At 40.4% G+C, this 26,712-nt stretch overlaps 2 protein-coding genes across 2 annotated transcripts in view; one reads left to right on the top strand and one right to left on the bottom strand.

The window, feature by feature from the left end:
- The window catches only part of CCDC88A (coiled-coil domain containing 88A), a 241,170-nt gene extending 234,627 nt beyond the window's left edge, over positions 1-6,543 (top strand). Inside the window, exons 32-33 of the mRNA XM_054986666.1 lie at positions 1,713-1,814; positions 2,932-6,543. Coding sequence (XP_054842641.1) covers positions 1,713-1,777 — 65 coding nt within the window. The 3' untranslated portion in view covers positions 1,778-1,814; positions 2,932-6,543. The remainder of the gene's footprint in view (positions 1-1,712; positions 1,815-2,931) is intronic.
- A 2,751-nt stretch (positions 6,544-9,294) lies between these two features.
- Positions 9,295-15,473, bottom strand: LOC129334519 (prolyl-tRNA synthetase associated domain-containing protein 1-like). The gene is made up of 2 exons (XM_054986678.1): positions 15,286-15,473; positions 9,295-9,777 (listed from the first exon to the last, which is right to left on the bottom strand). The coding sequence occupies exons 1-2, from the start codon at positions 15,364-15,366 to the stop codon at positions 9,343-9,345; spliced, it is 516 nt and encodes a 171-aa protein (XP_054842653.1). The 5' UTR covers positions 15,367-15,473; the 3' UTR covers positions 9,295-9,342.
- Between the last annotated feature and the right edge of the window lie 11,239 nt (positions 15,474-26,712).

Below are 26,712 nucleotides of genomic sequence, written 5' to 3'. Positions count from 1 at the left end.
GAGTGAAAAAGCTGATTTGGATTCAACCCAAGCTATGGTGTTATGACATCTGAATGGGGCAGTAGTCTTCTGTGAATGGAAAAGTCAACACAGAGGAAAGGAGTTGGAGGATCTACCTCATTATTTTGCTGAGTTAATTAAGGAAAAATACACAAACTTCTAGTATAGCTCCTATTGAGTCAGAGAGCATTTAGAATATGCAAGTCTTATGTTAGCATAGTCATCATCTTTGCGTGCAATTACATACAATGATACCCAGTATTTCTGGCTGGAAAATTTAAAGAAACAAAACTGTTATCCAATAAAAAGACAAAATATGTGCATACATTTTTTTTAAATTCCACTTAGCAGAGGCCACCTCTATTGCTGTTGAATTTACTGTGGGGAATGCGGCTACGTGAATATCAATAAGTTTTTATTGAACAGTGCATGTGACACTACAAATGATCAGCAAAATTTCACACTTCCACATAGCTGCAGCATGTTTTTTGTAATGTTTTGAGTGCTCTACACTCCATTCTAAATGATCTGCCATTCATTTTAGGGGAATTAACCTAGACAGCTTATAAAATTATGTAAAAGAAGGTGGATTCTATAATCTATGTAATATTGGAGGAAATAAGGTTTAGTATCAAAATTTTTCATCTAACTGTATGCCCACTATTGTGTTTTGTGTAAACCATTATGATATACATTTTTCTATTGAAGATTAATGCTGATGAGCACCAGTTAAACAACCACATCAAAGACTGATTTGTCCCTTTTGTTTGACATTTGCATTATTTCTTGGAACTGTTGCTGATACCACTTTTTCACATAACAGATTGCCAGTATCTTCCTCCATATATCTGCAGTTCTTCTAGCATATTTTGGTCTTAGAAATAATTACTTAAGAGCAAATTCATGGGACTAACTGATGTACAAAGATGCTAGCATAGCAGACATCTGCATTGTCTGCTACTCTTAGCCTTTTTGCACACTGAAGTTGTGTGATTGCTTAATCACTCATCTATCTCATATCATCCTACATTTACCATACCACTTTTCAAATTTTCCAAATAAGGGTTGGTACTAATTTAGTAATGCTGGTTTAAGCTACAAAGTGGGTGGTGAAGTAATACCATAGGTGAATCTTTACATAGACCCATTTAGTGCACATTCCTATTTAGTTGCATGAAGTCAGAGTTAAATATAGGGCCACCTTCTGAAGAGAAGCATGGGAAACTGAGTTAATTCTTCTGCTATGAACTGGAATAACTGTTTTGCTTGCAAGGGAAGGCTTACATGAAGCATTAGTTTTCTGAGTAAGTAGCTTAAGATAATTTGGTTTTGCATGTTTCATTTTCTTGCATGAAAGGGATAGTTTTCTGCTTTACAGGCTTAGTTACTGAGGTGAATACATCAATTGCACAACCTTGACTGAAGTAATTAGGCATAGTGCATATATTTCCCTCTTTTTTCACTTTTGAACAAAATTTGTTTAGTGATAAATTCTAAGCATAACTCTGGAGGTGAGGGGTACCTATAATGCAAAGAAAAAAATAACAAAATAACCCCATAGAGCAATTGGTTTGCATTCCTACTTTCCCTTCTTATTCCCAATCCTTTATTTTTGTATGCCTTCTATCTCTGGTGCATTATATGTTTTTATGTGAAAACATCTTGTTTTTTTCCCTGCTAAACAAATAACATGACATGCTTTTCTTCTGCAGATGTGGAAACTAAACCAGAAAGCAGAAATTCAAAAAACAGGTCTAGGGAGCAACAAAGCTCCTAATTCTATTACCCCCACTACATGAGATGTGGGCCAAGTGGTGAGTTTTCTGCCCAGCATGTAAATGAGATGGTTTTCATTTACAGAAGGGGAAAAAAACTAACAATGTAAGAACAAGTGCACATTGCGTTAACATTTGTCAATACTGCTTGCATTACATGGCTCCCTCTGTCTTGCTAATTACTAAAGCCAAACCAACAGGTGGTACTTAGTTTTATCTACCCAAATGAAAGTTGCATCTTTTAAACTCACCTTTTCCCCAAAACTCACCTCCCAGATTGTCTTCCTGTAGATAATTCAGCAAGTTATATGAACTTTGATTGACACATGTCAACTTTGTGTCTCCTGTGTAATCCTATGCCAGTGTAACTATGTATCGATAGATCTTGTGTTTATGCCAATATTTGGAGGAACCCATCTGTTTTGGATATCCCTAAAATAATATTGTACAAAGCTGGTCATTTTTTAAGGTTCAATTTAAACTTCTTCAGAAGAAATTTCAAGTGTATCAATTCTGCTTAAAGTAAAAGTCATGCATGATCAGGGCTGTGTGTATATTAAAAGGATACTTTTCAACCTAGCAATCTTAAATTCTTTGCCAAGAAAAACTGAATTTTGTAACCTCAACAAATTGATAAACTTGCATGACGGCTTTTATTTTATATAATATTGCTTTTTTTCTTCTTTGTATAATTTATTCTCATCTTTCTAGATATGAGAGGCAAGGAACAATAATCATGGAAATTTAACTAAATCATCCTTCTGACTTCTGAGAAAATGCATTTTGAAACATTTATTTGTAAACATAAGGGCTAGAAAATTTCCTTTTAGAAAGATAGCTCTTATGAAACTGAATTTGGCACCTAGTACCACATTCTGCACTTTTCCATATTACCACAGAATTGCAGTATATGCACAGCCTTTCATTTGAAACATCTTAAAAGTATTGCAACGCAAGTTGGTGAAAGACTTATTAACTGCACAGTACCCATAATTTATCATCTGCTCTTTTCTGCCCATTCTGTCATTGTTCAAGCTGTTTCCGCTATGTTCTACTAGCCCTTTCAGTAGCTTTACTCTGGTTTTATATGTCCTCTGTGTCTTGAATTTTTTCTTACATTTTCTTTCTTCTCTTTCTACTTTTCAATTGAACACAGAGAGAAAAGTGTCCTTCAGTATCCTTCAGCCTTTATTTCTGAAGTAACAAGGCATCCGACTATAGGAATCACGTTAAAAAAAAAGTTGAGGAAAGTTTTTACAGTCCTACGTGAGTAGAGCAGTCAAGAAATACAAATCTTCTTTCCTTGAATCAAGGAACTGTACTAGCATCTCCTGCTGAATTTTTTTAAAAGATGGAATTTATTGCACATTCATTGCACTGTTAAGATCTACTGAAAAGGGACAATTTTCATCTCTCTAAGGACCAAGGGCTGTGTGGTCTCAAGAATTACTCCAGGAATTCAATTACTTCTTTCTTTATGAAGTTACTGCTTTATGGAGTTAGTCGCCAATTGCTTATTGCTTCTGCCGTAATTAGCAATATTTAGTTCTGTAAATCTGAAGGGGGAAAGGCTGTAGTATATTGTGGAATTTGTTGTAAATATAGGGTTTGTTTGTTTGTTTTTTTAAAAGCCCCACAAGCTCATTGGCACTTTACAGCCTTGCTGCATAATTTGCATGACTGCTATTCTTCAAAGAAGATTAAGCTGTTTATTTTGGTGCATATGGCAAAAAGAAACCGTTTACATACCTGAAAATTCAACTTAACACCTTAATCAACTTTCTATAGAAATTAATTGTTTATAAGTGTTTCCAACACACATTATATTACATTACCATATTCCAGTTTTTCTGTCAGTAAATTGACTGAAGAAATATTTCTGAAATTTCCCTCCTCATTTTTTCCTTCACTACCAAACAGTATTTCCAGGATAAAGCTCTATTACATTAAATATTTAGTATTTTTACTTGTTTTTTATTTGTGATTTTGCTATGAGCTGATTATGGCTTAGAAGAAGCTTTATAGGAATATAATAATGATCTGCATTCTGTAAGGCATTCCTTTTATTAGGTTTCTTACTAATAAGTTGTTCTGCTTTGTTTTTCATAATTTTATTTGAATTAAGTTTGATGTTGTTGGTACTTTTAAAATATTTGTATACATTTTTTGTCTTAAAAACTCTTGCAAAGAGCACAAGAAAATAGATTTGGTTAATCCTGGGGAAAGTTCATGAAGTTATCACTGTATGCTGGTTTATATTAAATTTCAAAGTTTTATTTTCTTACAAGCCAGTAAGTGTGTTGATATTTCCATGACATGTATCAAACATAACCTTTTAACCTCTTAGGGATCAACCCTGCTAATGTTTATGCATGTTAGAGAATATTTAACCCTCCTTCCTTTCACTTTCTTAGTTAACTTTCTTACATAACTTAGAGCTGCCGTGTGTGTAAATTCTTAATGAATAGGGACCATTTCACAAAGCATACAAAACATTTAACACCATCAACAAACATCTATTTTACATCAATAATATGATTATTAGAATAGATCCTGGCGCCCTTATTGCTGCACAAGGTACATTCCTGTATAACTAGCCATATAAAGGGTTAGTAGCCTTTGCCTTTGCTCACCCTCATAGGCAAGGCTACTCATAACCAGAGCATGTAGAGGGTCTGGTCAGCTGTGGCCCAGAGGCTTCAACAATTTGATTGTACCTACACTTTGTCCTTTATGCAGTTGACTGTGGCCATAATTTGATAACTTCTGAATCCATAAGCTTTCAAACAACCAGATATATGCTTAATGTAATTAACTTGCCAGAATAAAAATTAAGCACATGAGGACTGCAGTGATTGTTTTTTCCCTTTGAGATCAGAGCGGAGCAAATTTGTATTAGACCCATGAAGATCACAGGAACATTGCTTTATAGCTTGTTAGAGAAAGAGTGCAGGCTCATTATGGCTATGACCTTAATTGAGCTATGCATATGAGGCAGGAGAAATATATTGCAGCACTTCCTGTTGTATCGGACTAGAGTGGGCTCTAGCTGACATCAGTTATTTCCAGGTCAGCAGAGACATGTATCATGATCACGGTAGAATTGACTGCATTGTCATAAAAGTATATTTAAAAGAATAGATTGACCATTCATATTTATTTAGAAAGCATTTTCAAGGAATTTTCCGAGCACCGGATCCTTAGAGTTTCTGAGCATTCTCCTTTTGCAGGAGAATCTTATGGAAACAGAGAGCAGCAAGCCCATGATAATGTCAATAAAAAGAGCTACCATTCATTCATATGTATCCAAATGCTACAGCCTCAAGCAGCACCAACAACTAGTTAAGTCTTGACAGTATGTTTAGTCAGAAATCGTTCTCCATTACAAACTAAGGTTGCAAACTTAGGTGGCTTTAAAACATTATACTGAGACATGTAGTGGATGCTCATTACTTGCTTCACAGATTTTTCCGTCTCCTCTTATATCGCCACAAAACTTTCTAAATATGTGAGTAGTTTGGAGAGATCAGTGGTTTCCCATCAAAAGCTAGTCATCCGAAACTAGTTGACACTGCATGGGTCTAATTCTGTTGCTTTGACAGAGCTTTGGGGAACAATCATGCACTTTTCATGCATTGCCAACCCTCTGATTGACCATACCTATTTTCTTAAAATTTGCACCTTTTAAAGCTTTGCACTTGTTTTATTTACCTGTGTGTATGGCTTAAGATTTCATAGGCATGTTACCTTTTTACAAGAATTTCTTGAGTAGGCCTTCTGAAACCAGTGAAATTAGTGCAAGAACTTTATTTGCCTCGAACTTTCACAGGAAAAGTTGATGGTACATTGTGTAATGTGCCTATTTTGGCCACAGGCAGAATTAAGCACTACATGTAGATCACTGTAGCCTAGTACAAAGTTTTTTTTAAAAATGCAATATTCCCTTTACAAAAAACAAAAAATCTTTAGTCTTTGTAGGAAGAAGCTTATGGGCTGTAAGTAATTTCTTTCTATAGTTCCTTCTCAACAAACTCAGTCATCTTTTCCATATAAAGCCAAATGCTGTTCTTATAACAGTTTCATGGAAAGCAGAACCTGGATCTTGTGCAGGATGTACATCCCTGTGTATTTTTAATTTCCCCTTCCAGAGCACATTGAGGAATATAATCTGGCATCCCTGACTACTCTAAGCTTCACCTTTCTAAATGAGTGAGAAAAAATTAAATTTATGTAATCGCTTTCATCTGAATTTTCATGTGTCAACAACAGTTTATAAAATATAAACTATTTTTAAAAGCAGTTTATAAAATCTGAGACAGTGTCAGAAAAATGTGCCATCCGTTTGTAAAACCAGCATCTTTGAAACTAAAGGGCTTTTTTCACTGCACACAAAAATATTCAACAGCTATAAAGAGGAAGCTGGAAATCAGTTTGTAACACAATGAACCATTTAATTTCCCCTCTGCTGCTAAGGCTATTGTCGCCTTTTCCAGACTGCATTATTTCTTAAAATGTTTTTGTGTTTGGAGAGACTGTGCAGCTCCAACAGTGGGGCCAATGTATGTAAACTCTATTGTGTGTGTAGCGCAAACAATTGTTAAGAACAGAACTGCCTTAATAGGGGAGCGTCTGGGTGAGACACAAACTGTTTAAACGTTGTTTTACAGAGGGTCTTATTTAAAGCTGTAGTTTTCCTTTCTTATACCTGTTAAGGAGTTTTGTAATGTTCGCCATTGTACACTACTTAATTATGTTATTAAAATTCCAAGCCAAATAACTCTTCAACTTTTTGATTCAAGTAAGTTTTTATCTGGTATTTCAAGAAGTCAGGAACCATTTCAGTGTGCAGAATTGGGGAGGAGGTATGAAATTTAAATTAATAAGGGCCCTTATCTGAAGAAGATGGAGCGTCAGATGTTTTAGATTTAAATGGGAATTTTACATATTCATGGAGGACAAGTTTATGAACAATTATTAGCGAGAATGGCCAAATAGAACCTCAAACTTCAAAAACAGTATGTCACTTAGGGACAACAGGAGAAGAACTATTCCCTTTAAGCTGCTGATTGTGAACTTCCCAGAACAGGGTAACCAAAATGATCAAAGGGATAGAGCACTTTCCTACAAGGAAAGGCAGAGGAGTTTAGAGAGACTTATAGAGAGACTTTATAGATCTTTATGAAAATATGTATGAGAGGAGAAAGTAGATAAGAGAACAGACAAAACCAAATACTTGTTTGTTCAACATGTAACAAACTTGTGAAATTCATTGCCATGTGATATAATGACAGATTCTATTTTTGTTGGCTTTAAAAAAGGATTACGCAGATTTATAGAGGGCAGGTACATCCATGACTGTTAGCCATATCACAAAATGGAACCTTCATTTTCAGAACTGGTAGCCCTTTCATTTCCAGTGGTGGAGGGCAACAACAGAGTGGCTTTGGCCTTCATGTCCCATATATGGACATTTGGCGGGTGTTGGTTGGCAACTATTTGAAATAGGATTCTGGAATTAGGACCATTGGCGAGATACACAGTGGCTACTCTGCTGTTTTTGTCTGGGTAACCACCGTTGGAAATAGGATATGTAAAATCATTACATGTACCTTTTGGTCTGATACAGCATAGATCATTTTATGTATTATTTATAGAACTAATGTTTGAGATTTTTTTTAAAATGATCTAAATTTACTACCAATCCCCTCACTGTTGCTCTGCAGCCATAATTCCTCTTGTTTTCCAAGAAGGCAGCATGGGGCATGCACAAGAATACCAGGAGATTCCATGTTTGAATAATACTCCTTCCTTACAGTGCTGCTCTGCAAATCCTTTAATATCGGATGTTTATTTTTCCCCATTGCCTTTCTGCCATGCGAAGCCACCATGACTGTCTTCATCAGTGATGTGGAGAAAAGGGATGGTAGCTATTGTCAGGATTTGGGGGGTAAAGGTTAGTTTCAGTTTTGAGGGAAACTGCAGGGAAGGAATTCAAAGGCTATCAATGAGATAGTAAGGAGTTTTTGACTTGAAAAATTAAAAAGCCTTGTCCACAGACACCAGTCTGGGTTCACACAACAGCATCTTTCAACAAGTGCAGATGATCCACACACTATCATTTACAATGTGTGTCTTTTATAAATAGGACAACTTGATACTACCTAATCCATATATGTTAATTCAGTTAAACCATCATTTGCCTAAACTGCCATATTTGGGAACAGAATCTGCTATAGACTGGTTTGTGTTTTATGTGGAAAGCATTTGCATCTATCTACTGGTGAGTGAAGTGGTAAACAACTGAACTGGAGATATGTTTAAAAACAAGCAGTAGACCTAAATGGAGTAGTTTGTTTGGGGGTTTTATAAAGCAAAGGAGAATCTAGGAGAGTGTTTTCAGATTGTGAATGGTGCAGTTCATTGTGGATTTGCTGTCATGGGGACCATTGCCTTTACACTGTATCGGCTGTTATGGTTGATGTTACCATTCAGTCCCGGTTTCAGTATTTCCCTACAATAACAACAGCTGAGATCCAGCATCTATTACTAAAAAGCGTGGAGGTAAAAGAAATGGAGAAGCAGAAGAAGCTTGCCAAGTGGTAAGTTGCCCATAGGATATCTATTGAGAATCATTAACCTAGGACATAAACCACAATGACAAATTCCAATCCTGCACATCTCTAGGCTCAATTCAGTTGTATCACACCATACATGAGTGGTTTCAAAGCTCATTTGTAATATACAAAATTCCAGAAGAAACAGACTGCTCATAGGTAATGCAAAGCAAGTGGATGAGCTTTACATCAGGGATGCCCATATGGTGTCTTGTTTCCTAGCAGCAGGCTGATGCAAGAATCACAACAGTTCCTACAGCTGATATATGCAAGCAGCACAGCTTGATATTTTTAGTAGGAGGTGACTCCAAGCCTCAAGTAAATCTCCGGGGAAGCAGTACGTAAGTTGCCTAAATAAATTCTAGATGAGAGGGGCAGGCATGGAGATGCATAGGAAATTTCCAGTATTTGTTTTCTATAAAGCTATGGTATCTAGCCTGTAAGATACAGCTCCCAGTTCCTACCATTCAATTATCTTCTAGTACAATAATGAAACTTACTATAATAGGGTTGAGTTGATGAAAGACTAGGCTGTGTGTTCAGTATTGGAACTAGCTGGCAATTTTGGAAGCGATGAAAAATTCTTCTGTGGATTTCTAGAATGAAAGGTTTGGAACTCTTATCCTAATATAGCAGTTGGATTATTTTGAAACTGCCTTATACCAAGCCAGACTCCTGGTACGTTTATCTAACTGGCTACAGAAAAAGATCTTTCAGGAGGAGATTCTGAGGACTGAATTTAAGATATTCTATATGCAAACTGTAAGCTCTACCACTGAGCTATGGACCTCTCCTATAGAGCAGTATTGCTGAGAATGTCCCTGCATCATCAAGTGCACCCTGAAGCCAGTATTATCCAACTGAAAAAATCCTACAATATCTTTGAAATAGTATAGTTTTTTTTATTTGTTGGGTACACTGTCATTTGCTATGCCTAAAATACAAAAGTGGTATCATGCTACATCATCAAAATGGACAAGTATAGGCTCATGGCCTGTAGACTTAAGAAATTTTAGAAAGTCATCTGGGCGTAGCCCCATGGTTGCTGAATTTGTCATTGGATGAAAATACAACCTCTCATGACCACCTTCCACAAGGGCAGCATCCAACACAAACTTCACCTCTCCTGAGTCACAGAAGAGAGCTAAAGGTGTTGCGCAACCTGGGCCAACTTTCAGCTTCTCCAACAAGGCTGCTTCATCAGCAAAGCGCAAGTTTCCACTGCCAATACCCAGTTTCTTTGCCAAGTCATTTAAACTGATTTGCCTGTCATGTAGAGCTGTCACTAACCATAATCCTTTTTTCTTCTTGTCTTTAAGGAAAAGGTTTTTGGAGTGTGCTCCTTTCAAGTGCTGAACGTGAGGCATCATCTCTTTAACTGTGAACACCTAGAAAACAATAGAGACAATACATGACTCTCCCTCACATAATTCTCCGGTTGCAGGTTTTTAAATCATTAGTGCTGTTTCACACAGCAGCACTTTATTTCGTAAGTTCCACCGTTGTAGCGGTTATCAATGCAGTGCAGAGGCAACAGGGTTTCTGCATTTCCCCCATATTTTCCCTACCCCAGCCCCTGTGGTGGTCATTCCCTCTTAGCTACCAGGAGGCTTTTGATCTTTTTTTTGTGCCAGGTAATTGACATCATGGCTACTTCCAGATTTTGGGGGTCCCCAATCAGGTTCCCATGCCAACTACTAGGCTCTCTGTTTAGCCTTCTCACCCACTCCTCAATCAGGCCCCCATGCCAACTACTAGGCTCCCCTTCTAGCCTTCCCACCCATGTGCCCCCACCCACCTGCGTCCTTCCTTAGCCCGCTTGCAAGCTCTCCCAACACCTACAGTCACAGCTGCCCACACTGCCTACACACCCTTTCCCTGATGGTACTGGGGGAGGGGGGGAGCTAGGACTACCCCTGCTATGGCCACCAGGAATGTTGTTGCTTTGTGCACCGTCCACATGCCCTTCTTCAGCAGCACTACACAGCACAGGCAGTTGGGAGCATAGGTGACAAAGCACTCATAAGCAGGCAGTGGAAGGGTGAGTACAGGTATGACATTCCCTCCTCTTTCCTTCTTAGAAATGACACCAGAGGTGTTTTTTTTAAATTCAAAAAATAACTATTTTAGAGAGGAAAGATCAGGTGAAATTAGGGGTTGAAAATTTCTGAGGTAAAATCAGTATATGCACAGACTTCAGTTCTTATGATCTTCACAGATACTTAAATTCATGTGTTTAGAGATGTTTGTTCCCATGTTTTCTCAAAACACTCTGGTACACTTTCTTTTAGTATTCACTGTCTCTTTTTGGTTTAAGAATGCTAGTACTTGCTTTCTAGTACCCCAAACCAATTCTCTTCAAACATCAGTGCTACCCTTCAGGTTTTTAAAAATTGAATCTTAAGGTTTCCAAAGACAGTTTCCAACCACACTTGACTAGGGATCTCCACTCACCAGAGCTACTTCCCTATTTAACTGGGTAGAGAAAGTCTTCTCTCCTTAAAAGATGTATCCCCTTTCTTTGACCTGAATGGGAGTCTGCACCTACTTCTCAAACTCCCTCTCCCAACTGTTCACACTGGATTCCTCTCAGCTAAGGCTGAAAACAGATGCTTCTCTTTCCAGCTCATGCTACCCAATCAGATTCCTTGGAATAGTCTGTCACTCAAAGCTCTCTGTGTCCTTCAGCTGTTCAGCACTTTTAAAAAAGTGCAGTCTGTCACAGCAATCATAAGAGGAAACGTGAGTAGGGCCTTACCAGAAGCTATGGGCACCTGAACGTGTGCTAATACCGGTCCTGATTGACGCAGTGATATACCAACAGAATGGCATATATTACTTAGCAGAAAAAACATTCTTAACACCCTCCTCTGGTGGCAGGGGCAGGAATGGCAGCTATGGGAGGAGGGAAAATGGCAGCCATGCAGGTGGGACTGGCAAAACTGTGTTACAGTAACCATCCAGGCTTTTCCGCAAAGCAGATTTTGGAAAAGATAAAAATTGGGAAAAGCTCAAATGTACCATGATGCGGTAGGGAAATGGGGGAGTAGGGTGAGTCTACAACCCTGCAGCATCAAATCTAGGGCAAATGAAAAAGCCATAAACCACAATCCACAGGGAATTTCTCTAGCACAAATGTCAATCAAATTGATAGGAACTTAGCAAGAATCCTGTTTGTTCCAGTGAGGTATGGGCCTAGTGGATTGTGTCTATAGGCTTCATATACACTCCTAAATACCATCTCTAAAATTACTGTGCTGTGTGTTTTAGTATTTATTATTTGCATTTGCATGAAGTTATGCAAAGAACTATGTGTTTTGTTTTCCTTATTGTTATCCATTATGTGACCCTAATGATAGTTTGCCATTTAGCCCGTGTGTGACAATGCCTCCTATCACTCTGGAGTATTCTTTCTTAACAGGACAGTCATATGTGGGTGAGGTGTTTTGGCTTTCCTCCATGATTACCTTTTTGATTAAAGTATATACGATTTCCTTTGACAATATGGTGATACATTCTCCCTACGATAGAGAATGAAGACAGGCAAACTAACGTTACAGGATGTAAATAACACTACAGAGCCACATAATGACAACTTGAAAGCACTGCAAGCATTACATCTTACTTAATGCCTTATTGATAGGATGTCAAACAACCATAAAGCAAGGAAAGTAACTTGCATTTAAGAGGAGACATGTTGACATAATCCAAGTAATCACTCATAAAAAGGAGGCCACATATGAACTCTGAACTCCAATTCATATAATTTGAACTAAGAACCAAATTTACAAGTATAAATCCAGAAAACAACTGAAATGAACAAAAGTCAACCATTCATCTCACATTAAGACAAGTGGACAAGACATGAATTTGTAGGTTTCAGGTGACTATCAACACATACAGAATACAATTAATGTGTAGTAATAAAAAGAATTTTTTTGAGAAAGCAGTATCAAAAGATAGTCACATGTTAAAGGCAATCATCGTGATACTTGTCCTAATGTTTTAAAATGTCTAATAATGGGAGCACGGTATAGTATATACATTTTAATCTCCTGCCTTGGAGTATGACTGCCTGCATGTGATCACTATTAGAGAAAAGATTCATTTGTTATTTATAGTCTGCCTTTCTCACTGAGACTAAAGGCAGATTACATAGTGTGAGATTAGTACAGTGAATATCAAGGACATTTCAATAAACAATCTCATAGGGTAAATAAATGCAAGTTTACAAAGACATAACATAAGCAAAAATCTGATACAGAGTTGAAGAAAACAGAGCATTAGCAGTTCTAGGACTGATATCAGACAACCCAGAACTACCCAGTAGGGTCATACTTAAAGCAACAGGTAATACATAAGAGCACATACATAAAGCCACAGATAATATGTCAGGCAACATCATGGCAAAGTCTACCTCCCTACAATACGGTCTTCCTATCTGAGTACAAAGTCCTTTTGAATAATTCAGTTTTGCATCATTTGCAGAAAGCCAGGAGAGTGGGGACTCTCCTGACTTCCTCAGGCAGGCCGTTCCATAGGACAGGCCACCACAGAGAATGCATGTGGAGGGGCAGCTGTTGATTTCATCCATGTGCAAGGTGACATCTACAGGAGACCCTGTTCAGATGAGCAAAGCTGCTGTAGAGGAACATATGGAGAGAGGCAGTCCCATAGGTATGCTGGACGAAGGGCATGAAGAGCCTTGTATGTGATAGCCAATACCTTGAACTGACAACAGTAACTGATAGGTAGCCAGTGGAGTGACTGCAGAATGGGAGTGATATTCATGCTCCAGCTCACTCCTGGTAACAGCTAAGCCACAGCATTTTGCACTAACTGCAGTCTCCTAGTTAACCTAGATGGGAGACCTATGTATAGTACATTACAAGAGTCAAGTCTTGATGTTACTATAGCATGGATCCAGGTGGCCAGATCAGCCATGTTAAGGTAGGAAGCCATCTTTCAGGCTAGAGAAGTTGCAGAAAGCATTTTTTGCAGCTGCCTTAACATGCTTTTCTAGTAATAGCGCTGGATCCAGTATAACCCCTAGACTCTTAAACAAGTCTGCAAGGGTCAGACAAACTCTGTCAAAAGTGGGAAGTACAATGTCCTTCAAGAGCTCTGCCTTCCCAACGAGCATCACTTCTCGTCTGAATTTAATTTCAATTTGTTCGTTTTCCGCCATTTGACAACATCTGTCGAGCAATCCAAGATTTCTATTACATCCAGTGGGGACTTGGCTAGTGAGATATAGAGTTGGGTGTTATCTGCACTGATGACAGCCCACTCCATAGCTATGAATAAGTTCTAAAGGCTTTACATAGAGGTTGAATAACATGAGAGATAGGATTGTGCCCTGCAGAATACCACAAGATAATTCCCATTCTGGAGATAGCAGATCTCTGATGGCAACCCTTTAAGTCCGTTCCATGAGAAATGATTTAAACCAGTCCAAGGCACATCTTTTGATGCCCACTTCTGTCTCTAAATGCCTCAACAGGATGGCATAGTCTACTGTGTCAAAGGCTGCACATAGATCCAGGAGGAGCAATAAGGAGGCATGGCCTTTGTCTGTATTCAGACAAAGATCATCCACTAAAGCTACTAGTGCCGTCTCTGCCGCATGATATGTCTCACATCTGTCCCATGATGTGATCTGAACCCAGACTGAAAAGGGTCCAGACTCAGAGCACTCGAGTTATCCAAGAAGACCTGAAGTTTGTCAGCTACTGCTTTCTCAATCACTTTGTCCAGAAAGGGCAGATTAGAGACTGGGCAATAATGGGCCATATCATTTTTGTCGAGGGATGGCTTTTTTTTTATTAGTGAGCAGATAATCGACTGTTTGAGCAGCTGGGGGAAGGTGCCCTGGTTTAGTGATTGAGTTACAACAGACCTTAGTGGTTTGCTTATGTGGTCCTTACTTGATTTTTAAAAGCTTCAGAAGAAATTTAGCAGCTTCCGTTCGTTATTCTGCTTAATCAAGGGATTTACTTGCCATTGTAGCATCTACCTGACCATAAAGGCAAACAAATAGCTCAGAAGGGCACTAGAAATACCTGTCTATAACAGTATATAATTGGACGCCAAATTCTTCCAAGCCGCTGAGCCACATTTACAGTCCATATCACTACACGGAATGATTTCTGCACACTTCCAGAATTATTTCTCCCCACTTAAATGCTAATTACCAGGTTGCGATAGAAGCAGAGATCTGGAAGACAACTAAAGATCATCCAGTATAACCCCTGCCCAGGAAGAAGCACAAAGTGTTACACTTTTCTCAGGAATGCAAATGCTCCAGAGTTCAAACCCTGTCCCAGGTAGGCTGGGGAAAGCTCCTGCCTGAAACCCAGGAGTGCTGCTGCCAAAGTAGACACTGGGCTAGATGGACCAATGAGACAAAATATGTCCACACAGCACTTTCATTGATTTTGGTGTCTAGCAGTATGTATGATAATTCCAAACACCCACAAGCCGAAGCCTTGGGTTGCCAGCTCCAGATTGGGAAATTCCTGGAGATAGGGGGTGGAGCCTGGGGGGGGCGGATAAGGGAGGCAGGGCATATCATAGACGCCACCGTCCAAAGCATTCTCCAGGGGAACTGATCTCTATAGCCTGGGGGTCAGTTTGATTCCAGGTGATTCCCAGGCCCCACCTGGAGGCTGGCAACCCTTCGATTATTATGTAGCCGGCTCCGTGACAACTGGAAATGACCATGCTTTTCTTCCTACTGCGTGGCCGTCGAGAAAAAAAAGGGTTGCTTCTGAGTTTGTCCCCCAAATCCAACAGGCAGGCAGACAAGTCGCTACAAACACATCATGAAAAGCGTTTCGAAAGTGCCCCGTTCCGGGGCAATCGAAGCCCGGCCGCCGGCCCGCTCGCTCACTCACTTCGGGGTGTTCCACGCAGAGCGCTTCGATGCCCAGGCCGCGCAGGTGCTCGTCCAGCGCCGCTCGAAGCTGCTCCGTCATGGCCGGCGACTAGACTGTCGACTCGCCGCCGCAGGCCTTCCGAGCCAGAGCCCTCTTGCCACGGCGACAGTCTACGAGGAAGCCGGCAGTGCGCTTGCTTCCGCAGGGCGGCTCCTGCTAAAAAAGGGAGAGCGGGATTGCTGCTGTCACTTTAAGGCTTTGTGCAAGGGGGTGGACGTCTGTTCGTGGGAGAAAATTATCCTTTATAGAGTGAACCTAACCGTTCGGTTCGGAAGGAAATCCCATTCCTTTCAATAGGATTTACTCTCCTGCAAGCATCTATAGAAATGGAGACCTGAATCGTTTTATTTAATAAGTGGAACTTGGAAGGCAGGAAAGAGAGCCAGTCTATATGAGAGATGCTGAGGTCTAAACTACGTACGGTTGAAGAGGCTTGTATCACTACAAAAAAACAAACAGTAATTTAGTAATTGGGCGCGTAGTTAGGCTTCTCATAATCTGAGGCTCTACACTGTAGTTTACTTAGGCTGCTCCGGAGAGAATTTTTTAAACACTAATTCAGGCTCTTGAGCGAGCCCAACAACTGTGCTGCATCTCAAATGCAAAAGTGCCTCCGCCCAGAGATCTCTCTTAACTGAAGATACCAGGGATTGAACCTGGACCTTCTGAATGCAAAGTTTGTGCTAAACCATTGAACTTTTCCCCTATACTTAGAATGTATATAATACAGTAAAGGGCTTTACATACATTATCTCAATAATCCTTACAAGGAGCTTGTAAACTAGGCCAGTATTCCTCAGCCATGGTTATATCTCACCCTCCTCTAAGGAGCTCCAGGAAACATGCAATTTGCCTGTTCTTAACCTCATAACAACCTTCTAGGGATAGGATAGGCTGAAGGTGCCTGCACCAAGTTCACTCCGCAAACATCTTGGCAGAGTGGAGATTTTTAAGCGCAGATCTCCATGATCCTGGTTTGTCACTCTAACCACAACATCACAATTCCATAATGCAGATGGGTGACTGAAGCTGAGAACCAGAATCCAACAAGGCACTTTTATACTCGGTCTCAGCATTTGCATTACGCTTGCTCTCTTAACTCGGGAACAATGTTATTTTTATTTGTTTTTAATTTATATCCCTCTTTCCTCTCTAATCAGGAGGACCTAAAGCATGTTCTCCTGTTCTCCACTTTATCCTCAAAACAACTCTGTGAGGTAGGTAAAGCTGAGAGGTTGTGACAGGCCCAGGATCACCCAGTGAACTTCTGTGGCAGAGCGGAGATTCATATCCAGTTGTTCCTTGTTTACCACTGTAACCACTTTGCCACACTGGCTTCATATTGCTATTTGCTGCTTTAAAATAAATAAAATCAGAGCAAGCACACTCCAGCACTGGAGAAGGGACGGCAATGTTAACCAACAAAAAGCCAAAGCAAATGTTCTGAAAAATCAGGTGAAGCTTTTCATAGTATACGTATAGGCATTGTCATCTAATTCTGCCTTGCCAAAAAAAGTTACCAGCCCCTTCAATAGGGTCCTTGCCCATGTTAGTCTTTTGTAGTGTAGTTGTTAAGAGTGTTGGACTAGGATTTGGGAGACTCAGGCTCAAATCCTCACTCTGCTTTACTGGGTGGTCGTTAGGATAAACTGGAGGAAAGAATAATTATGAAAGCCACGTTGGGTCCCCTTTGGAGAGCAAGGTAGGGTATAAATGGAAAGCAGACCAATTTAGTATTAAAGACATGAGCAGAAGGCTGAAAAATTTGGCAGCTCTTTGGAGGAAGCTCAGCTGAATATCTTCTGAGGAAAAAATATGATATGAATTAGCCCTTTCATAGCTTTGCAGTTACAAAGTTTAAGAACACTGCTTGGTTTATTGAAAAATTCAGAAAGCTCCACTGTAAATGCATGTGGCTTATGCCCAACTGGCTGGTTCAGTGCAACAATGTCTCCTTTTAAGAAGCCTTCGTGATGGTTATGATAGTGATTAATTTCCAGCTTTCACATAAAGTGATGAGAGGTAAATTTATGTTTCCTATTATGCAAGCCTAAACCAAGGGTGCAATTCATTGGCCCGTTTTTCACTGCAAGTCACATTGAAATGAATATGTGCTCTTCTGAAGTTTATCATAATTTCAGTAGGGATTGAAGAGACCAGCTTTCCAGGGACTGTATTCGTACTTTATTTCAAGACCCTCTTGGAATGCTTGGAGTGTAAATGTAATTCAGAAGGGTTCACTAAGCAGTTAAAGAACAAAGTGTTCTAATGCAAAGAAATTAACTGCACATTTAATACATTAGCATGATATTTTAAGGGAAAATGGACATCAAATTGTCTTAATTGTGCATTCACACATTTGGCTTTAGGTGACCTAGACTGTGAAATGCATTTCATTTCAGCTGTTTAATGATAACAGCTGCTGTTGGAAGACAAAGCAGTTTATTTAATAAACCAATTATCTGTGCAATCTCATCAGCATCTGAAGAGAGATCCAGTACTATGCTTGTTAAAACACTTTTGCCTAGATAGTTATGAAAATAAAGGAAGATAATCTTTTAAGGAGAGGCAGTTTTAGTAATTCCTGGGCCCTTGGCAAATGTCCAGGATGGGGTCCCAGAATCAGACAATGCAACTATACAGATATATTTATGATGCATACAATCAACAGATTCCAGGCACACATTCAATGAGCCCCTTGTGCCTGATGGCCATCCGCCCACTCCTAAATGTTAGGTTTGATCCTGTTTGCTATGTGCCACTTTTTAAGGACATGGATAAGAAAAGTAGGGTCTAGAATTTTAGCCTGAGGGTGCGATGATCAGCATAAAACAACTCACCTCCACTGGATGTCAGAAGCTACTGCAAGGGAGGACAAGGGGTGGCCTAAAATCCTGAATCCCCCTCAGAATTCTAATGCTTACCAAAATCAGTCATTAATAATGGCTGCACTGTGAATTTACATAAGTCAATGTGCTCTAAGAAGCAGTTCCCAAGATCAAGAGATCTGTGGAGTTTTACACATGGGGTTTATGCTAGCCCAGTGGAATTGTTGACACTCTTTCTTTGGACATCAGACACACCCAAGCCCCATCTTAAATTGGTTTTGAAACTTCCATCAGCCTTCAGTACAACAAGAAAGCCCCTTGGACTTATGGAACTATAATAATTCTCTGGATCCCAGGCAAGCTATGAGCACACACTTATTCCAAATTCAGTCAATCGTTTCTTATGGTCAGTGACCAGCAAAATAAGGCATACAATAGCAAAAATATTTACAGGAAACGGGTACCTAAAAAACATAAAAATAACAAATATAAATAATTAAGTCAGCATTGAACTATGGTAGATTTTAGTGGCTGCACAGAATCTAGCAATTCTATCCATAGTTTGAAGCTTAGGGTCCACGAGAAGGGATGGATACAATTTTTGGAGGATAAATGCATATCTGATATTGTCATATTGCTAACTGAACTAGCTTCTGCATAATATGATTAAAATTGCACAGACCGTATGCTGGACATGGACTCCACAGAGCTCCACAACTCTGGAGTCCATGCACAGAATGCTGTCTATGCAATCTTACTGGGCAGAAAATAAAATTTCAGCAGATGTTGTTAGAGCAACCTGCGCGATGGCAATTAGACACCCGTGCTGCCACTCTGTGACATTAGGGCAGTCGTGCCTCCACAAACACTGCAGTGTTCTACATGACAGAACCGAACAACTGTTGGCATATATAAGTTTCAAAAGCCACTGGTGTCTAGAAGCCTGACTACAATCCAGGATAATTCAGAATCACAGTGTCTTGCGGTTGGATGATGGACTTGGATGTAAAACATTTATGCAAACAGGATTCCTTGCTGTTGCACTGCACCCTTGTAAACCTTTGCAGGAAGAAAATCATACACCACTGCATGTCTATTAAGGACGGCATTTGTCAAAGGCAGCCTTAACTTGCATGTGCTCTCAGATTGTACCACCCCATATAAACTGCAGCCTTATTACAGATGGCTGGATCTTTTCATTGAAGTTCTTTCTGGCACAACATGACACAAGTTGCATGGATTAGAAGAAATTCTAGACGGAAGCAGTGGTCTTTTAATAGCCTTTGAAACCTCTTAATCCTCCACCACTACCCCATATTAATACTGTCTGGAAACCCCAAGGATAATACCAAATGACAAAGGACAAGCAAAATGCTTTTTAGCCCCAGGAAAGAGAGGAGGGAAGGTGGAGATTTCTCTTGGGAGGGCCTTAGAACAGTATATTGCTACAAATTGTGGTTCCTTGGTAGGAAAGCAACCAATTTCAAAATGGCTGTGCTTGTATTTAGTTATTTACTTTTTTATTTACTTTGTTTTTGTTAATGCAAACACCATATCTTGGTTTCAAGAAACAGACAAAAATAACTTATCTATCCTAAAATCAAAAACAATAAAGGACAGAAAATAATCCTAAACAGAACTACTAACAGCAAACCGTCATGTTATTCAATGGGACTATTCCTAGGAAAATGTCCCTAGGTTTGCAGCCAAGGTCCTGTGGAGAGGAATACAGAAAGGATAAAGAAAAAAAAGAATGTAACCTGTACTGTTGTTTTCCTCCATCTGGTTTTACATAAAATAAAACAAAGAAAATTACCATAACACTGCAGTGAGTATTTCTTTATTACATTCTTGCCTTTATTGTATTTTTTATTTTAAATACTCCCTTATATGTCACTTACAGCTGCTAATAATTTTGCCTTTTACATACCAACAAATGGCTCAGTGTTAGCAGTGCAAACCTATACAAAAATAAAGTTTGGTGTTCTACCATCCTCTCTGTTTCTAGTGTGCTTGTACTTTATCTGGATGCTTACCCACGTGCACACCTTATAAAAAGCGCCTGTTTCAATTAAACCAAGTAATGAACTATTTACTTGCCCAGTAGAAATCCTGGATTGCTGCCTGACAGCTGTGGTGAAATGACTGAAAAAGAACAACTCAAAATTAACCCAGACAAGATAGAAGTGATGTTTGTTGGAAAGGCAGAGATCTTAAAGGACATTGTACTCCCCACTTTTGAGGGTGTTTGTTTGACCCACACAGACTCAGTTAAGAGCCTAGGGGTTATACTGGATCCAATGCTACTACTAGAAAAACAAGTTAAGGCAGCTGCAAAAAATGCTTTCTACAACCTCACTCTAGCCTGAAAGATGGCTTCTTACCTCAATGTGGCTGACCTGGCCACCTGGATCCATGCTATGGTAACATCAAGACTTGACTACTGTAATGCACAATACATAGGTCTCTTATCTAAGTTAACTAGAAGACTTCAATTGGTGCAAAGCGCTGAGGCTCAACTGTTAGCAGGAGCAAGCAAGAGCATGAACATCACTCCCATTCTGCAGTCACTCCACTGGCTACCTATCAGTTACCGTGCTCAGTTCAGGTATTGGTTGTCACATATAAAGCTCTTCATGGCCTTGGTCTGGCATACCTACAGGACTGCCTCCCTCACTATGTTCCTCCACAGCAACTTCGTTCATCTGAACAAAGTCTCCTGCAGTGTGAACAGTCAGCCCGGCCTCCGCCATCTTTAGAAGCTGCTTATGGTATAAAAATCATAAGCTCCTTAAATCTGATGCACCTTAATTTGCATTAGCAAACCAGCCAGCTGAGCAAAGTGTTGCCGGACTCCACCTGGGAGAGTGAGTCATGAATGGAATGTGAGTAAAAGCTGAGCGACTGGCCGTGATTGGCTTCTGCCTTCGCATACTGCAGAATGTGCTATCTTGACCATAGAGGTGCTCGTGAGTCACCGCTCTAAAACATTCCAATCTCCCCTCTTCCAATTGATTGAATCCTATCCTACGATCTAGGACCACCAATCAGCTTTGATAAGTTTGTAACTCCTTCCTGGGAACATTTATCAAAACTCTAAATTCAATAGCCAAGCTCTGGGAACATTTAATAAATGATGTTTCTTTGTGAAGCACCAGGAGTAACCTATCAGATTTGTCACACCCTGGTAGCACCAAACAAAGGTACTCAAACCTTTGTCATTCCCGGGAGGTAACCTTTAAGGTCTTTGTCCTAATGGCCAAGGCACCTTCCCACCCCAGGGCCTGATTTAGCCTAAAAGAACCTGGGCTTTGCCCCCTCAAATTGTGCACACCTCTTCGGAGCACTGTACCCTTAGGGTCTCCTTCCCTAAGCTCTCCTGGTGGAGAACATGACTACACTACTCCTCTGATGGTAACTATATCCTGAATCCCTCACTCTATTCCAACTTCTGGCTAATTTCCTAGGACTCTGGTGTGCTTGTGTGAACGTTTTCCCTTTTAAATAAAAACTACTCTTTATTTCAAAGAACACCCATCTCAGCAGTTTCCTTGGGGAGGGGACCCTGTAAAAATTGGTGGAGGATCCCACTTGTTGCCCCACTTGCATAGCCTTCTCCTTGCTGCTAATTCCCTCCTATTCACAAGGAGACCAATTTTGGTAACAGCAGGTGCCACTCTGCACATGGGTGAAATCAACAGCAGCCCATACACAGGTTTTCTCTGTGGTGACCCCACCCTGTGGAATGGCCTGCCTGAGGAGGTCAGGAGAGCTCCCACTCTCCTGACTTTCCACAAACAATGCAAAGCCAAATTATTCAAAAAGGCTTTTGTATTGTAGGGAGGGGTCTCAGATGCTCTGCTAATGATTTAGGGACCATAGACTTCACCACTAAGTTGCCTTATGTACTATCTGTTGCTTTAAATACATGCTCCTATGTCAGCCCTAGAATTGCTTATGTTCTGTTTCAGCATTTCTTGAACTCTGTATTGGATTTTTGCTAATGTTATGTCTTTGTAAACTTGTGTTTATTTGCCCTATGCCATTGTTTACGAAATTGTCCTTGATACTGACTATACTACTCTCACACTGTGTAATCCACCTTGAGTGTCAGTGAGAAAGGCGGACCGTAAATGACATAAATAAATAAAAAAATTGGCTTTGCTGCCCTGAAACTCTTTTTCACTTCTGGGGAAAGTGACACCTAGTTTTTCAGAAGAATCATCCTGTTTTGATATGTATACCCCTCTTGCATTTGTATTTCCCAGACTTCTGATAGGTAAGGCAGACTTCACTTTGACAGGCAAAAATATTTACTTGAGTGTGTTTAAGCGCAAGAAATGCCTACTCTCAAACAAATACTGCCCTTTTGATCAAGAGTGACTAAATCAGTGATTGATGTAGAAATACAACAGGCAACTTCCTCTGACAGCATTTCATCTCTGGGACATAAGTGCTCCATTTCTGAACAGAACTGGAAGGAAACAAGGTCCATAACAGCTAGGTACAGAGGGAAACTTTCTCTTTGGGTAACTGAACTCACAGAGAGCTTGTATTGCTTAACTTATTTTTTCCACAGCACACTAGTGGTTTTCTTATGGCACATAACTGACAATTACTGTCCTACTGTTGACAACTTATTAGCATGTAAAAGAGCACCAACAGTCCTGAACCAGGGAATTTAGTAATGGCTGCTATTTATGTGGGAGGCTTTGGAGGAGAGTATACCATAAGGCAATGTAGTCTCAAATGAAAGACTCTGGATAGCCGGGCCCAAGTTCTGTGCTCTCTGCTGCTAACCTGATTTCTGCAGCACCATCTTACAGATGTCTCTTATCCTGTCTGTTTAGTTGTAAGGGGAAGTCTAAAGGGGTCACCAAACAGATTCAGAGGAGTTAGCCGTGTTAGTCTGTAGTAGCAAAATCAAAAAGAGTCCAGTAGCACCTTTAAGACTAACCAATTTTATTATAGCATAAGCTAAGCTTATGCTATAATAAAATTGGTTAGTCTTAAAGGTGCTACTGGACTCTTTTTGATTTTACCAAACAGATTGAGGGTTTTGGCACAGCAATCAACATTGCTATACTAACTATGGAAGCTGTTAAGAAGATACAGCAGGTTCCTCCTCTTCCTCTAGTACCTGCCAGATTCTGGGAGGAAGTCACAAGATACCATGTTCTTTTCTAATGTCAGTATAGGATTAGTGCCCCACTTTACATATTTTTATCGCAGTGAGCTGGATGCCTAAGATCTGCATGGTTGCTTGCTAAAGATGGTGCCATTAGAGAGGTTTCAGAAGCTCAGAAGGCAGCATGTACATACGGTGGGCCATAAAATCCCAAAGGAGAGAAACACTGCCCTAAGAGGATGGGGAGGAACCTACTCTTTGCTGCAACTTTCTGAATGACAGGTTTGTTTGCCTCCCTTTTATGCTGCTCAGGATTAATTTTATGGGGCAAAAGTGAAAGATAACTTAAAAGGTAACAACAGACTAATGTTTTTCATTCCTTGTGATCTTAATGGGCTGCAAGAAGATTAGTCCAAACAGGGTCCCACATAGGTTAAGTCTGAATTTGATGATGATCAGTCATAAATGATTCAGAGGAAAGAAAACAAAGAAAGGAGTCTTGTGGCACTGAAAAGGCTAACAGATGTGCTGAAGTATAACTTTTCATTGGCTATAGCCTGCCTCAGCTTGGAAACTCCAGTTGGTTACAGAACGCTACAATTTGGATACCATCCAGAGTTAGCTGGAGTATGCATATTACACCCATTCTGCAGTCACTCCACTGGTTTCCAATCAATTACTGGATTCCCTTCAAGGTATTGTTTATTACCTCTAAAACCCTTAATGGTCTTGGGCCCGCGTACTTGTAGAACCACTTCTCTTGCTATGCTGCACATGAACTGTTTTGATCAAGTGAGCAAAGTCTTCTAAAGGTGCCACCCTGCAAACGGGTTAGATCAGCAACTGCTTGTGCATGTTCATTCTGCATTGTGGCTCCCACCTTGTGGAACAACCTGCCTGAAGAAGTCAGGAAGGCCTCCATACTTCCATGGTTTATTGGATGTCCTACGCTGTCTGATTTAATTGTTTTCTATCGTTTGTAATCTACCTTCAGTCACTTTTATGAAAATGGGTGATAACTGAAGTAAATAAATTCTTGAGCTACATGAAATGAAAGTTGACAAACAGGGGCACATTGCGAAATGTATGGTTAAATGGCCTCAAAATGCCAGAGGTGTAATCTAGGACATTTCTATGCAAAATGCAAAACAATACACAATAAGTACAATGACCATTCACAACACCAGTGATGAGTCTACCTAGTTAAGGTAAGCAATTTAAACACTGTGGCGATTAAGAAAGTATAATCTGATTAAACTCAGATTGATGCAATTAAACCAATGGGTAATTTCTAATTCAACCAATTAATACTGAAGGTTTCAGTCCAGATGGAGGAGTAACAGGAATTTTCAAATACAGGATCTAACTGGGTGATGTCCCCTTAATCAGTGTTACTGATGTCCTTCTACACTATTCTCAAAGGCAGATCTTCTGCTGTCAAGCCTAGCTCTATAAGAGCTTGGCAGCAATTTCAAATCTCCATCTCTTGACCAAGTATAAGCAGCTGAGATTCCACGCACACCATGCTGAAGAAATGGGATTAGCTGATAGCCTGTTGGAGCTTTACATATGTATGAATATTCCTCAGCATATGACAGCCACATCATTATATTGAGTCATTTTGAGTGCTATATTTTTATATATACCACAATCAGATGACACCCGATTGTATCTGATGGTGGACGGCCGGCCTGGCTCTGCCCCAGATGTCCTGGAATGTGCCTTCGGAGCTGTGACTGGATGGTTGAAGCAGAGTCGGCTGAGATTGAATCCCTTGAAGATGGAGGTCCTGCATGTGGGTCTAGGGTCCATGGGTGTGGGACTCCGGCTCCCTGCTCTCGACTGAGCACCACTTACGCCGGTGTCGAGAGTGAGGAGCCTGGGGGTGTTCCTGGATGCTTCCCTGTCTATGGAGGCACAGGTCGCAGCGGTTGTTAGATCCTCTTTCTTTTATCTAAGACAGGCTCAACAACTTGTCCCCTACCTATCGACCCATGACCTTACAACAGTGATCCAGGCAATGGTCACCTCCAGATTAGACTACGGCAACTCACTCTACGCAGGGCTTCCCTTGGGCTTGATCCGGAAACTGCAGCTGGTTCAGAATGCAGCTGCACAGGTGGTTGCCAGAGCACCAATCATGGCTCATATAACACCTATCCTCCGTCAGCTGCACTGGTTACCGGTTGAGTACCGGGTCCGGTTCAAGGTTCTGGTGCTGACCTATAAAACCCTATGCGGACTGGGCCCAGCATACCTTCGGGACCGCCTCTCCCCATATGTTCCCCGGAGGTCGCTTCGATCAGCGACTAAGAACTTGCTGATGGTCCCTGGCCCTAGGGAGGTCTGCCTGGCCTCTACCAGAGCCAGGGCCTTCTCAGTTCTGGCTCTGACCTGGTGGAACTCTCTGTCTGAGGAAACTAGGGCCCGGCAGGATTTGTTATCTTTCCTCCGGGCCTGCAAGACAGAGATGTTCCACCAGGCATTTGGTGGGAGCTAGGCTGTCCTCTCACCAACCATACCACTGAAGACCTTCCACCACCCATGCAGGACAATGCTGTATTTTAATATTTTATACTCGCCAATTTTAATTGTTTTGATATGATGTTTTAATGTTTTTACAATGTTTTTACTTTTTAAGCTGTTGTTAAACCGTCCTGAGCATGTCTGATGGGGAGGGCGGTCTAGAAATGTGATTAAATAAATAAATAAATAATCAGGAACCTGTGATTTCTTATAAAACCCACCTTGTGGTCCCTCTCAAGTATCAAGGCTTGGGCAAGTTGAAGTTAAAAGGCAGTAGAACAAAGAAGGTTAAATTCTATTCACATTTGGAAGCAAAGTCCTTTGAACACAGTGGAACTCATTTCTCAGTAAGCTCTTTGTGGGAATAAATCCCCATCCAATCTTATATAGACCTTAGCTTCATGAAGGGCAAGTAGAAAAGCAGTAGCTGTAGCAGGAAAGTATGGCTGCAGTCCTAAAAACACATTCCAGGAAGTAAGTCCCACTAAAATAGGACTAATTTCTGAGTAGACCTGCTTAGGATTGCTCCCTTAGTATACTACATTCTTAATACAAAAGCAAGCTCTGACTCACAAAAGCTCATTTCTCTTTCAATTTCCAGAACCAAATTTATTCACATTTTTAAAAAAGCATGTTATGTCACTCTAAAACATATGTAGTGTAGTGGTTAGAGGGCTGGATTAGGATCTAGGAGAACCAGGTTTGAATCTCCACTCTGCCAGGGGAGCTAAGTGGGTGACTTTGGGCCAATCAAAGACTGTAAGCGTAACCTATCTCACAGGGTTGTTGTGAGGATAAAATGGAGGCAATTAACGATGTAAGCCGCTATGGGTCCCCACTGGGGAGAAAGTGAGGATATAAATACAGTAAGTGAATAAATATATATCCCATTCCCGTCTCTCT

The sequence above is a fragment of the Eublepharis macularius genome, chromosome 1, assembly GCF_028583425.1.
Source record: "Eublepharis macularius isolate TG4126 chromosome 1, MPM_Emac_v1.0, whole genome shotgun sequence".
Taxonomy (NCBI): domain Eukaryota; kingdom Metazoa; phylum Chordata; class Lepidosauria; order Squamata; family Eublepharidae; genus Eublepharis; species Eublepharis macularius.
The sequence above is the reverse complement of the archived record's forward strand: the minus strand, read 5'-3'. Positions and strand labels throughout refer to the sequence as shown.